The following is a 15,218-nucleotide window of genomic DNA, read 5'->3' on the forward strand; positions in this document are numbered from 1 at the left end:
CTATGTCTGGTTTCACTGCATCAGCAGCTTGTGCTTTTTTTTTTTTGGTGTTGATATTTACTTTTTATTCCCTGTGGGCACATCTGGGCAATATGTGAGCGCTGATAGCACAACAACAATCTGCTTCCAGGATCGTGGTAGATAGACTTTTTTTTAATACAGTGTCTGAACACCTGGGGTATGAAGCAAAAAGGCAGTTTCTGCCAGTACATCACTGGAGCTTGTTTCTATCGTGCAATTCCACAATTCTTCTCAGACTCAGCAGTTTACCAATACCACAAAACAAACCAAAGATGTTATTTTATAACCAATCTAAGCATCGTGGTATAAAGCTTCATAGCTCTGGCTGTCTGGAGACACCCATTTCTCCCCAGATGTGTCTGGGGCAAGGAGGGCTCTCAAGTCTGCCTGCAGATGCTCCCTTGGGTGTGATTCTCGCTTGCAGAACCTGCTAAGAGCTCTCCTTTAGCCATGATGTAAGTCAGTTTGGACCATTTCGTCCCTTTACTTGTGGATTCTCACCATCTTTCTTTTTTTTGTCCTCTCCCATTCTTCCCCTCTCCCTGTCGCTCTTGCCTTCTCTCCCTGTAGAGCTCTCTGTCAGCGTCCTTGCCGTGATAGTTATTGTGTGTGGAGTGGCCCTGGTGGCAGTTTTTCTGTTTCTCTTCTGGAAGCTGTGCTGGGTTCCCTGGAGGAACAAGACCCTCTCTTCTAACCTGGCCGTCTTGCGGAGCGAGGCAGGCTGCCATAAGGAGAACATGGCAGACAAGCTGAAGGACAGGGCTACCATAAGTTTCCTGGAGGCAGCAGTGAAGATCAGCCACACGTCACCAGACATCCCTGCAGAGGTCCAGATGTCCATGAAAGACCATGTCCTGCGGCGTGCGCGGATGCAGCGGCAGACCACGGAACCTGCGTCTTCCACCCGGTGAGCAGGAGGCACGGAGATGTGCCGAGTGGCTGGTGGAGCCCCTGATTCTGGGACATTCAGGGAGGCACACCCACCTACCTGCCAGATTACTTTCTAGAGACTGGTCATTAACCAGTTAGTGTGTAAAGACTGGCTTACCACAGGCCCTTTTAAAGAAATCAAGGATCCAAGCCCCTTTACTGTGACTTGACCTCATTGTGTCAAACCCTCGGTACACTTTGGCCACTTTAATTTTCTTCCAACATGAGATGCAGGCTGAAGTATCAATGACGGTATGCTGTCAGACAGAATTAGACCTTTTTTGCTCTCTTGTTGTTGTGGCTCCTAGCAGAAACAATTAGATAAGCAGAATTGACGTATCTCTCGCTGCACAAGCCTAGAACCAGCTGCGCTCAGTGCGGGTGCTCGGTGCATGTCTCTGCTCAGCCAGGGACAGAGATGTCAGGATCGTACTCAGTAAATCAGGGTAAAGCTTTATGAACCTGGGGCATCTTCTTGGCAAGAATACTGAGAATTCTGATACCTCTTCCTTGACACAGAAGGCTGTGAAACTGGGACAGGAAACAGTGATGGCAGCGTCCTGGCAGTGCCCCAGCACTTCTGCTTGCTTTGTTGACCGTGCCCGTGATATGTGTGAGAATGCAACTGCAATAACAGCCATTGCTCAGAAAGCTGATTTTACAGCAATGCAGAATTAATAAAGCACCAATCAATCACAGCCTCCTGTCTAAGGAGCTGGAGTTAAAATAAACATGGTGCTATCTGCAGTTGTGCCACATACTCTGTTACGTAACTGCAGGAGAGCTGACTGCCTCTTTGTCGTGTACATGCTGATCCTATTTTTATTATACCTTTCCAATGGAGAAGTTGTTGGGTCTCATATCTAGCTGTGGGGTGTTACATGTGTAATAGGTGAAAAAAGTGCAGGCTACTCCAAATACTGGGAAAGTTAGGTTCTTTTGACCACTGGAGGTGTTCCCTTCAGCGTTCATCTCCATAAAGTGCATAGCTTCTGTGCTTAGGTCAGGAGCACCTATTGCACTTGTCTGTGTGATCTCCCTCCTTTCCTAGTGTTAGCAGTTCAGGGGAGAAAAAGGAGAGAAAAGTCCTTCGAAAACCATAAAGTTGTCGCATCTTCCTCCTGCAGGCACATCTCCTTCAAAAGGCACCTTCCACGGCAGATGCACGTATCCAGCATGGACTACGGCATGGACCCACCAGCTGTGGCTGAGCAGCCAACCAGCATCGGTCGCATTAAGCCCGAACTCTATAAGCAAAAGCCTATTGACTCGGACGACCCCAAAAAAGAGGCAGCAAAAACCTGTGGGAAAATTAACTTCACTCTCAAGTATGACTACGAGAACGAGACGCTGACTGTCCGAATTCTCGGGGCTTTTGACTTGCCAGCCAAAGACTTCTGCGGCAGCTCAGATCCCTATGTGAAGATCTACCTCCTGCCTGACAGAAAGCGCAAGTTCCAGACACGAGTCCACAGGAAGACTCTGAATCCCACCTTCGATGAGTCCTTCCACTTCCCTGTGCCCCACGAGGAGCTGGCGAGCCGGAAGCTCCACCTGAGCGTCTTTGACTTTGACAGGTTCTCCAGACATGACATGATAGGAGAAGTTATCCTGGAGAACCTGCTTGAGGCCTCAGACCTTTCCCGGGAGACTTCCATCTGGAAAGACATTCAGTATGCAACGACGGTGAGTATCTGCTTTGGAGAGTCGTCCCTGCCCTGGGGGTTTGCAGCACGGTGCCGTGGCACAGCCTGGTGTGGTAGCTGCACGCCGAGGGCAGGTACGGGCTGTGTGCTGGATGGTTCCAGAGCAGGGTGGGTTGGGATTCTCTTTTTTGGCTGGATGGCCTGAAGGGGTATGTCCTGCACAGCCGCCAGCTTGTAGGTTTATTGCAGATGGTACCGTTAGCCCCGGTAACCTACAGAAGTCTGTCAGAGCCCTGGTTTACTGGAATTTCATCCTCTTGCACAGTAACTTGCTGTTATCCCACCCACAGCGAGTCTCGCTGATAACAGATTTGCAGAAAAGCAAGTGAGGGGTTCAGTGTGTTCCCTGTCTGGGTTCCTGTCGACAGGTGAAGAGTCTTGGGCTCTAGTTGTCTGCCACGTGCACGTGATGGCAGTAAGAAATAGCTCTGGAGGATCATTACCAACCCATCAAAGGGCTGGTCTTTACTGCGCTGAGAGCATTTCTGACGTGTCGCTGCAGCTCTTCCAGAGCGTGATGTGTGGGTCTTTTAGTAGTTCTGTTGAGTTCTCCCTGAAGGTGAAGCCAAGCATCAGAGAAGTCCCAGCCACTTTCAGTGTTGCAGGGAGCTGGCAGGAGAACCCACTTTCTCACATTGATTGCTGAGTGCAGAAGCAATGGCATTAACCTCTACATAATAGCTGTCTGCTCCTCCATTGTCCTCCCAGGAGGACCTGGCTGGTTCTCAGGGCAAACAAATGATTGATCTCTTTGCAGCTGGACACCAAGTCAGTTGCTGTCTTTGTCATTTCACATTGTTATTTCTGAAAATGGAATACAAGATGTCCTCACCCTCTGAGGCTAAAAGCATGGGCCCTGTGAAATCTTTCCCAGTGATTGGCATAACACCATGACCTGCAAGAAATCTGTCCTGCAGCTTCCTTCTTAGCTCATGCCATACCTTTACTCTCCTTCGCCCCATGGGGTGGGGAATACAACGTGGTGCAGCGCATTGGCCCTGGCAGGGCACAGCAGCCATCGCGCTTCTGCGGCAGCGCAGCTTTTGCCCTGCCTGTCGGAGGACACTGAGAGAGGTGCAACGCCTGCCGCGTACCGCGGGCATGGCTGCGGCTGGCTACGAGCTGCAGCTGAGTTGCCTTTTGAGCATCTTGCGCGCAAGCGAGGTGGGAGGGAGGCACAGGATCAACCACATGGAAAGCCGGTGGCATTAGCTAGCAGGGTGTTCACAGCTCTTGGCTTTCAGTCCTCAAGTAGCCATACCTACTACGATTAGTGGATGGTAATGAAAGCAAAAACACTGGCAACGAGGCAAGCAGGCATCAGGCGCATCCATTCACCTGGCAAAGGAAGCATCTTGGAGGCATCGACCCCTTTGCATCTGCTTGGCCTCTGAAACCCGGCTCACGGTCAGCTCTGCTGGGCTGGCTGTGACGTGCTGTGGAATCCTGGGCTGAAGGCACTTGTGTGGTGGCACAGAGTTTCCCTTTTCTTGCTATAAGATCAGCATACAAAGAGCAAGGTAAGGCTGAAGAGTTCAAAGGGAAAGGACCAAACAAGGAAGGGGTTACACTTGGTCTCGCTAGAGGAAAAGCCCATAAACCATGAAGCTGCAGGAGAAGGTTATGGAGTTTTTAACCTGTGTGTATTTTGTGTTTCGCCAGGATAGTTGTGCAAGAAATAGTGGGTGTTTTCCTAGCTGACTAAGTAAACTAATTTAATGAGGGAAAAAACAACACAAAAACAGGTGAAGATACAGCAACAGAACGGGTTATTGAGGGAAAAGTCTCTAAAGAAGGTGTGAGAAGAGCAGAAACAGCATGGAAATGTCAAGTGTCGCATTTGGCTCTGCCTGCTCATTCTCTCTGTGCCATTCTTTGGGAATGGGCCAATATTGGTACATCTCAGCCAGTTGTAACACACTCAAGGACATTTCTGCTTAATCAAAAATGAGAAGGGTAAATACAGTTTTCTTAATACCCAGGGAAAGCTCTGGGTGACTTAATAATGCATAAGATCAATTGTGTGGGTAAGAAGACAGGAACACGCTTAAGTAATGATATAAGCTATTCAAATAGCTAGCACTCAACTATTTAATTAATGATTGTACAGCTTGTGAATCAGTGAAACATTTTTGGTTTCATGTCTGCAAAGGTTATTGATTCAGAGCTTCCATTATTTCCTAAGAGGTACTGATACGAATTTTGGAAATGTCCCAATGTCTATAATCTGCAAGAAAATAATGTACCCACAGGATACATTTTACTCTCCTGTATTTATGGTTGCAAAGAAAAATCTCTTGACCTAATACAACGAGGTGAAAGAACAATTTATGTTAGCTTTATACCCTGAATATGTCCTCTCAGTGCAAGGGGAGGAATGGAAGATGAGATGATGCTCAGAGGGTGCTCTCACAAGCTCATGTAGGGCTGCTCTCTTCTCTCACCTGTGTCCAAGGTTTCCTGCCCTTGTCCCTCCCAAACCTACACTGGCCGAAGAACGTATGAAAGAATCGACCCAGCCCAGTGTGTCCCCCGGACACCCATTGCTCTTGCACTGTGCGGTAGATGCAGCATCCAGGGCAGCCGGCACACAGGGAGATTCAGGTGCTCACTTCTGTGGGAGTAGAACAACCATTTCTAATAATTTCATAGTATTCTTTTAAAATTCTTTTCTATTGTCAGTAAAATCGTTCATTGCTGCTCAGCTTCCCAGACAGCAGCTCGGCTCGGGGTCACCCGTTATATTCAAGGTGCCGTGGGTGACACGCAGGCAAGACTTAGAAACTGCAGGGGCTCTAAAACTCTTCCGTGTGTGATGGAAGTGATCCTGGTACTTTCATAAGACACCTCTAGTAATATTTTGTGAGGCAAGAAATTCAGCTCCTGATAGACACATTAAGATACTAAAGATAGAGGAATAGTAACTCAGTAAATGTTTCCACACATTTCATTACGGGTCACTGACAATGAGGCTGGGACTCAGAGCATTTTGTTGCGTTGGAAGGAAAGCTGATTAGGAAGCTGTTGGTCTGTTAAGGCACTCAAGAGATCAGCGTGGGAACTCTGAGTGGGTGAGAGTATTAAACTCTTATTTACCAGCAAATAGCACCTTCTGAGGCAACGTTTATTAGATCCTTACAAGACGAGACACACACTGTTCTGTCCAGAAAACATTTGGCTGCCACTGCGTCTTTTGACCACTCTGTGCCTGAGAACCTTTTCGGTTTATGTGCTAGTCAAGTGAAGTCTTCTCAAGAATCAAGACTTTTATATAATGTTCATTAACATTCTGCATGTCTAAGTGGAATAAATATCTAATCTTTGCCTTACCAGAGAACAAGAAGGAAATCATTTGGCAAAAATCTCATCCATCAACAAGATCTATTCTCCCAACACTTAGCACAGCTTTAAGTGCCTAATGCATTTACTTGTCTTTCTAGTTCCATCACTCTACAGCTACAATTTCTCTTCAGCAGGTCATTATATCACATTGAAATGAATCAAACACTCTGTTTCCAAAAATAAATGGGTTGTGTGCTCTACAGATGCGGGATCTGTATGTGCAAAATAAGATACTTTTTTTTAACATCCATTTTTGGAAGATGTTTGGAAATCTTTCTGCTGACTTCAGACGATAATGCTTTCTAGTTTAAATGATACTTTTGTTTTGGATTTGTTTGCTTGGTTTTGCTTTTTTTTTCCCTCCTGAATTTCCATGAGGAAGGCAATGATAGAATGGGTTTTTAGGAGGTGCAGTACATAAACTGCCAGTACAAGAAGTGCTAAGACTGATGTGTAAAAGTTGTTTTATGGGCCACTAAAAGAGTAAACTGTATTTGCCTCCGTGTAATCCAGAAACTACTAAACATTCCTGAGTGCCATCTGCTGGTTAATTTATTATTTATACACATATATATACATGCCTCATGCTGCATTTGTTAGCTCTTTGAAGGCATCTCGGAAGAACTGGTGGTCCAAACAACAGTATGCATGTCAAAAATCTAAAAGTTCAGTTGCCACTGAATAGTTCAAGCACTTTATGGTTCTCTTCTGTTTTAAAACTATGACCCGCCCCGGTCTGTAACTACCTAGTAATTCATGCTCAACTTTGAGAAAAACACCACGTTACTGAGTTATCTGCGTTCTCTGCTGAAATGTTAGGCACCAGCTAAGTCTGTAAACCTTTGCTGAGCACTGGGTGTCCTAGCAAGTCCCTCGTGGAATCTCTTGCAGTGTACGACCAGAGAACACAGCACCGCTGCCTGCTGAGGGCTCAGCTTTCTGTGACCTCACTCTGTGTTTGTATTACATTCCTTCATTTGAGCAAACAGATGTTAGTGTCACACACTTGGCACTAGAAGATATAGATTGTACATTCAAGCAAAACTCAATCCTAATATAATTTCCTTAATGGCCTTCATTTGGTGTTAGATATCACTTCAGTTCTGCGTAAGCAACGGAGCAGAACACGAGGAGTGCATTAGCCGTAATGTTGCAATGGGAAGCACATGCTCCACTGAGGCAGTGGAATATTATCCTTAATTATGATTTGAAGCTGTAACATTTGGACGCACTTTTTTCTCCTGTTCCCTATATTCATTTTTAGCCAAATAATGTTGGGATACGCAGGAAGCACCGCCATATAGTAAAGTGTCATTCACTTGAACATGGCAGACCAGAGGAAAGCCTGTTTCAGCGTGAGTGCTGCATGAGTCCTGCACGAAGCATTGTGGTGGAGGGTGGGGGCAGCCTTCCTGGGTCTCGCACGTTTCCAATATAATGTGTTCTCTGTTTTATTGAAGGAAAGCGTGGACCTGGGAGAGATCATGTTTTCCCTTTGTTATTTACCAACTGCAGGTCGCCTCACCTTAACAGTCATTAAATGCAGGAATCTCAAAGCTATGGATATCACTGGTTACTCAGGTAAGTGCTCGGATCTTGGTTGAGATGGGCCCTTCTTGCACTTGCAAGCCCTTATTACAGAAAAACTGATGGAAACAGTTGATTATTTTCCTTCCAAGAAGTCTGCAGTGCTGGTTCTTCAGTGCCTGAACCTCATGTCAGCACTCACACAAGTACGAGAAATGGGAGATTCAATTGGTACACAGACATCTCTTTTTCTAAAATTACATTTGCCTCATGGTAACTCACAGTCCAGCCTGGGATAATGCTGTTTCTACATTGTGATGGTAGCAACATTAACCCCCATACATAGAAGGCCTTTTCCTATCTCTTCCTCTCCAGATCCCTATGTCAAAGTGTCTTTGCTCTGTGATGGGCGAAGACTGAAAAAGAAGAAAACCACCATAAAGAAAAACACACTTAATCCCACTTACAATGAAGCAATAATCTTTGACATTCCCCCGGAGAACATGGATCAAGTCAGTCTGCTTATCTCCGTCATGGATTACGATCGGTAGGTGGGAGGCTCTGGAAAGCTGGAGGGGAAAACATCTGTTGGGTGCAGGTTTTCCTGCTCAGTGGCTGTTTTTCTCGTATCAGGGTCTTGACCGCACAGCTCTGTGGCATCAGTCTGTCTGCGCTGGGGGCTGCATGTGCTGGCAGGGGCAAACGAGATCGTGCAGTCCCGACAGCCCATGTTTACTTGCACCGTGCCTCGCAGTGCCGATGTCGTGGGGTCAGAGGTCTCAGCTGGACACTGTGTGGGCAGTCTGCATGAGAGATAATCATGTTGCTTTTCTACTGCTCTTCAGAGTGGGTCACAATGAGATTATTGGGGTTTGCCGTGTGGGGGTCAACGCCGAAGGACTGGGCAGAGACCACTGGAATGAGATGCTGGCATACCCACGCAAGCCCATCGCCCACTGGCATCCCTTGGTGGAGGTCAAGAAGTCTTTCAAGGAGGTGTGTACTTGTTCTTTTCTTTCAGTGCATGTACTGTGCATGAGTGAGCTGGTTCAAGGTTTTCAGAGAGCTTCTACTCTCACGTGGGATTTTCTGAGAAGAACCGAGGGAATTTTCTCACCAGAAATGAACTCTAGAAAACAACCATTTCTGTATTGTCTTGAAATAGCTCCTTGAGCTTGCAGGCAAGAAGGAAAGAAACTGTGTTTACAGATGTGACTGTTGTATTGGATTTTGTTTTGTTCTTGTTGCTGTGGTTTTTTTTTTTTAAATTAGAGATTGAGAGCAGTAAGGAAAGTGAATGCTGTTCTGATTGCAGAACAAATTGTCCAGGGATATCACCTATTTCAAGTTTCAATTATTTAATCCTAAAAGATTTTTCTGTTGACTCATCTCCAAGCCTTTGAGGGAGAATAAATAGAACAAATGCAATTGCTCTAAGCATCTCCAGAGAAAGAGATTCACTTGATGCAGCCTCAGATGATAAAATAGGGTTGAAATGCCTGGGTACCATTTTGACCATCACTAGCATTTTCTTCCTCCTTGCACTCCATTTTCTCACACTCCTATAGAGCTCTTTGGGTTTTGCCTGATTTAGGTAATAAATTCTGGATGAGAGAGATGTGGAAAATGAAAAGGTGTGAAAAGAAAGACAGTATTTGTGGCCAGTGATGGTATAATACAGGCAGTAAAACCTCCCAGTGTATCTGGGGCTAAGATGGCATATTCCCACAAAGATGCAGACTAAGTACAGAACAAAAAGCATCTTATTTTCCCCTTGAAGTTCAGATACTGAGCCCTGCTGGAAGGCAGATACTAGGCTTGGTGATCCTCCCCAGCAGTCTGAATTAGTATACGTCAAACCCTGTGTTTCTCTGAAATCTCTTCTTTCCTCTCACAAGAATGCAGTTTGTGCTCAGTGCTCTCTATCCCAACTCTTACTCATCAGGCCGGTTCCTAAAAATTCACCTGTGCCCATCCCAAGGGCAGGTCTGCTTCTTCTGTTCTTTGTTTTCTCTGAGCATTTGTAAGCTGCAGCTGTGGGAGATGCAGCCAGATACCTGAGCAGAGCTCTGCTGCTGTTTGCAGTCCTGCATTTCACTATCACAGATGAAACACAGAGCTCTGTCCAGAGGAAAAGCCTCTTTTCTTGGACTCAGGTCAATTATACCCAGTGGGAAAACCTGGCAATTCATATTTTAGTTTAAGACGCAGTGGAGATACACGTATCAGATCCCAGAAATTTGGAAATCCACGTTCACGTGTATGGAGCATTTTGTGACCTCACATTGTGCTGCTGCAGTATGTCAGCGGTGCAGAACCGGTGTAAATCAAACTAGAACTGAACCGACGTGCAATTTGTGTGAAACGGGAGCACTACGTTTGAGCGGGGAGCGGTGCCAGGCTCCCGCCAGCCTTTCCATGCTGAAGCTCTGGCACCGCACACAGGAGCCGTGGCTGTCTGGGCAGGCGGCACCTCGCGCTGCCCCGGGGAGCTGGGCATCAGGCACGGCCGCGCTCGGCACAAAGGCTGCGCAATCTGTCGCTTGGCGGGTTCGCTTGAGGTCTGTATCGTCCGTAGCACCTCACGGCATGAGGACCCCAGCTGCCGTGTCCGACCCAGGGGCAGGAGGTCCTTCTTCGGTTTGTAATTTATATGACTATACTCACTAATTTTCAGATGCAGGTGGGAGTTTGAAAGAAAAAGTTTTTGATAATCAATAGGAAACAAAAAGAGGCACAATTATGGTGATGACGCTCAGAAACCAAGTCAGGCATGTAAGATGACTCACCTTCTAAAATATACTTTGAAAACCACTGCTGATCCCCCAAGACTTTGGAAAAAACCCTGAGTGAATCATTTCACCCCCCAAGTGCACAGGTCAGGAGCTCTGCTTAAAACAAAAGACAAAAAAAACCCTCTGATCATCTGTTCTGGTATTTCTGCCACAAGCTGCTGCACCGAGCCAGCAACCAAATGGTCCCAGTACGTATTTGCCCTTTTATGTTTTAACACGGCTGCCTGTAAATCCTTAATGCAGCTTTAAACCAAACAGAAAAGATACAGGCTCCTGGAGAGAAATTAATGGGAAATTACGCTTATTAGCTACAAGTAATCTCCTTTCCACACGTGTCTGTGCATTTTTTAAAGGTGTTTGGGCTCTGTCTGGTACCTTCATTACCCACCACTGTCGAGGCCGGGGCGCTGGGGCCGAGGGTCGCTGCTAGCCTGTCTGCCCTTGGACGCAGGCGCTGGGGAGAAGCTGCTGAGCCTCCATCCCTTCTTCACCTTTTTATCTTACATGGGGGTGAGCTCAGGCTGTGCTGGCATCCTGTGCAGTCATCCTCCATCCTCATCTTCATCTTCATCACTTTCAAAAGCGTTTGCAGCTGGGCACCAGCAAATGGAGCATTTGCCCTCCAGTTGATCCTCATGCTCTTCTCTGTTTGCGGTAGAGATTAGCAACAGCGTCCGCTGCACTTCAGCGTCTTTCCTGATTGAGTGCTTGATCTTAAGCTGACAGCGAGGAAGCTGGGATTGAATTGTCTTTCTGAACGCATAAAGGGAGCAGCGGACACCGGAGCTGTTAACTCGGGAGCACAGGGCTCTGCCGTCTCCGATGCCGCTCTGCTGTTGGGGGCCTGAGCCCCCCCATACCACACAGCCCGGGGCTGTGGACTGGTGAAAAAACTCTGGCCAAAAAAAAAAGGGATTTATGCCATGTTTTGGCTACAGCTCAGAATCAGAGGGAGGCGGACAGGGTACCCCTGGGGCATCCTCCTGCACCGTGGGCACGGCTCCTTGCCTGCCCAACACAAGGGCCCTCGGCGGCATCGGGACAGTTCCAGCAGCCCCAGAACTGGGCTAACACTGCCCAAATCCCTCCTTTTGAGGGCAGCCGCCTGACTCAGGCCCTTTCTCTGTGAGCCAGTGTTGCTCCTTCTTCTCTTTCATTGCTGCAATCTTCAGGGAAACTTACTTCTGGTACACGTCATGTCTTTGGTTGCTCCATATTTATCACCAGTGAGTAGCACCCTGTAGTGACTGCGCTTCTATAATGACCATCATCATTAAATAGAGACCAAGTGCAAATGAATCATTAATTACAGCCTTCTACATACTATCCTCCTCACACAGCTGTTTGGAAGGAGAATTTGCAAGAAGAAGACAGGAATCCCACTTGCTGTTGCATTTTAAATTTATTCTGACAGTGAACTCTTGTCCTCAGCACAAATCTGTGTTCATTTTTCCCAAGATCCTGCAGTGGCCTCAGCTCCCCAGACAAGCTTCAGCCATCCCACCCTTTGCTTTTTCTTCTGCATTTCTCAATAAATCCATCAATGAAGTTAAGTGATGTGTCTGTAAAAAGAAATATAAAATTCCAACGCATCTTTCCCGACTTTGAAGAGGACTTCCGAAAATTGAAGATTTCTCTGTTATCTATGAAAGACAAACTCTGTCTGGCACTGTAGAGCCGCAGCATCAGTGCAATGCAAAATGGGTCTTTGATGTTGCCAAGACCCTCTGACATTCAGCATGGGAGCACTTATTTGTTTAAACTACTCCTCCAGATAAAAACTGGTAACTCTGCTGAGAGCTAAGTCATGCCCATAATGAAGAGCAGCCATTTATCTTTAAAGATATGCAAACCTAACCTCTTTCAGACTTCTGGCATGTTTGACTTTCATCGATGTGTTCCTAGTTTCTGACTGTTAATTACAGAATAGATGGTTCACCGTTTCTAATTAAAAGAAGGAAAAGTATCTCCACGTTCCTCCCAGCACACCGATCACTTGAACCTAGTCGTGGAAAAGTTTCTGTCACAGTTTTGGAATAGCAGAAGTTGTTGCTGTAACTGCAGGAAGGAGCATGCTGAGGACTCTGCCAAAGCCCATTTCTGTTGTCATTTCTGCTCTCCCCTGGGGAGGCGGTATCCATATGATCAGTTCCCCAGGGATTTCAGCAAATGCATTTAATATGAGAAACATAGAAGAAATTGATTTCTTACCTTAAGGTGGCCTCTTTGGAAGGACAACATTTTCAGCTTCTTCATTCACTTCATTGATACTAGTCAGCAAAGAGTTTCTGCTTCTGGAGGAGAGGAAGGAACTGATCTGAGGGGGAAGGGGGCAGTAGAAGTACTGTAGCTCCTGTTGTCTCTGGGACATGTCCATCATTTGTCATTTGAATTGAATAAAACAAGACAGTGAGATGGGCTAGTACTCAAAATGAGGAGTAATGGGTTTGAATTATAATAATAGCCCCCAAGGCAGATGACTAATAATTTATGATCCCATAAGTATGGTAAAAAATGTTTGCTACATCTCCTGACTCTCTGATGTGATTTTCACTTTGAGAAACATCTCTGGTGCTGTGGACACAGCTTCTGGGTAGTCAGCTACCAGACTGGAAAGACTCAAGTAATTTGGCGATTAGGCAGTACTTCTGAAACAGGAGGGCAATGGCACTGGACCAGGAAATATCAGAAAGCTAAACCGAGAGCGAACTTCGTCTTCAGAGCACACAGAGATACTGTTTATCTCCCCCTTTTTGTGAGCAGTTCTCGCGACTGTGAATTGATTTACAAAGCAATAAAGCAAATTGTTCGGTAATTCTTCTTGAGTGGTTAAGCACAGGCGATCAATAAGTTGAAACATGCTGTAGAGCAGATGAGAACGTTGCAGAACGGGAGACGGGCAACGTGGTAAAGGGGTGTGAAGAATTTCAAACGCTCTCTTCTGTTTGCTTAGACTTGCTTTCTTTTTTCTCCCACCAGTGGCAAGGCCGGGCAGCGAGCTTTGACAGCCAGGGTTCCTGTCCCTCACCTAAACCACCGCCCACACCGTGATACAGAGCACAGCGAGTAAAACGGGACTAAACCAAGTTATTTTTGTACTTGGCCTACAGTCTCAGTAATTTCTTGCTGAGCAGCAGTGGCAGCAGCAAGACTCACCAGTCTAGTTGTTCCTGCGTAAGTAAAGGCAGAACCCCTTTTTGTGGTCAATACGTCTTTGTCTAATATGTTTCTCAAGGTGATGTTTTTTTTGTGGCTTTTACTGTACGGATCTGTTTCCAGACGAAGAAGGTGGACTGAGACATGAGCTGGAAGTTTGGTCTGTAAAATTAACGTATAAAATAGCTTTTAGTGTGTACGAAGGCTGGAAAAGTGCAACGATGATCTGAGTGTCTGCAGGCGGCGCAGGTGGCCGGGGAGGGGACATCTGGTCCAGCCCTGCTGCGCTGCTGCCCGCCCGCCAGAGCGGCGGCGAAGGACATGGGAGACTTCTGGTCCAGGAGCAGCTCTCGGCTTCGGCGTCAGCCCACGCCCGGCCGTGCATTCACAGCTCTCCTGTCCGCGGGGAGGTGTTCGTGAGCTGTCAGAAGTTTGTGCAGTGTGTATCCCACTTTTCTTCCGTCATATAAAAAACATGGTCAGTTCCTCAGGGGGGAAATCTTTTTCCCTTATTTAAAGTCTCCCTAGAGCTATCTGCATGATAAGTTTCTTAAGACCCCTTTGTAGCTGCTGCTCAGCATCCCCCGTACATCACCACGTTATCTGGAGCGGAGAGAACTGCATTGCCACAAGCGAGGGTCAGACACAAAGGGGAAAGGTGTTACAGAGATAGGTGACAGCCTTGCAAGAACGCTAGATTTTTAGTTCTTGTATGATCCTAGTAATAAAGGGTGAACAAAAGGATAAAGGGAAATAAACACACCACCAACATTAAAAAAAGCTTCCAAATCTTTTTTCTTGAACTATCAGCACTTCCTTGATAAAAAAGCTTCTAAGGCCTAAACACTGGAGGAAGATCAAGGTTTAAATAAACAAAACTTGGCTGCAGAGGCCAAAAATGAAGTTATAACATCCCAAGCACTAGCTTTGCAAACACAGCTAACTCAGCTGATCTTTATCAGACAGCTGTGGATTTTGGACACTTTCTCATCGTGGACTTTTCTCTGAGTACATTAGTGCTGTTTGTTTTACTATAATTAAATTATGTAAATGAAAATATTTTGGTTTCAAGTTAAAACAAAATTTGCTAGTGAGGCAGCCATTTCTCCTTACAGTAGGTTAGCAGAACTGCATACATCAGCCACAATTTTCGGGTCAGCTTCAGTTTCCATCTTCTTAAATGTCACAGCATCAGCCTTCACTGAACATCATGACTGGTAGAGAAGGGCATTTGTTTGCATTGTTTTTCTGGTAAGATGAATCCTTTCTTCAGTGAAGGACAAACACATAATTTCTCATCATACCTTGTGTCTTAATCCTCCTTATGTGCCACATGCTATAGAAGCAGAAACTCAATAAAATTACTTTATTTGTAAGCCTTGCCTTGTCTGGTGAAATATTTCCTCTTGCGAGAACAGCAATTGTGTGTTTTGTGATTTTAGACGGTGACAGTCGTCAGAGCAGATGCTATAAAATGTGCTAATAAGAGACCGGTGCGTGGTATGAGGCACTGCAAGGGCAGGCTGCGTGACTGGCAGCGGACACTCAGGCTAGGAACACTGCAGTTCCTGCATTTCCTGGGCCTTGGAGTGGCTGGTGGGTCAAAAACCACCCGCAGTCCCCCCAGACCTTGGCCTGAGCTGAACTGAGCCTCGGCTGTTAATGCCGTGAGGCGGAAGCGCCTCTTGCAGATGGAAGCACCTGTACGGCATGAGGCAGCAGCCACGGCAGCCCCAGCAGG

General features: G+C 46.4%; 1 protein-coding gene across 1 annotated transcript in view; it reads left to right on the forward strand.

Annotated features, from left to right (window-relative positions):
- SYT6 (synaptotagmin VI) overlaps positions 1-13,468 on the forward strand; it is a 30,371-nt gene extending 16,903 nt beyond the window's left edge. The window contains exons 2-7 of the mRNA XM_009867923.1: positions 592-928; positions 2,079-2,637; positions 7,460-7,580; positions 7,902-8,073; positions 8,372-8,522; positions 13,301-13,468. Of these exons, the coding sequence (XP_009866225.1) occupies positions 592-928; positions 2,079-2,637; positions 7,460-7,580; positions 7,902-8,073; positions 8,372-8,522; positions 13,301-13,372 (1,412 nt within the window). The 3' untranslated portion in view covers positions 13,373-13,468. The remainder of the gene's footprint in view (positions 1-591; positions 929-2,078; positions 2,638-7,459; positions 7,581-7,901; positions 8,074-8,371; positions 8,523-13,300) is intronic.
- Positions 13,469-15,218: the final 1,750 nt, after the last annotated feature.

This window comes from Apaloderma vittatum, unplaced genomic scaffold (assembly GCF_000703405.1).
Source record: "Apaloderma vittatum isolate BGI_N311 unplaced genomic scaffold, ASM70340v1 scaffold16174, whole genome shotgun sequence".
NCBI classification, from domain to species: Eukaryota; Metazoa; Chordata; class Aves; order Trogoniformes; family Trogonidae; genus Apaloderma; species Apaloderma vittatum.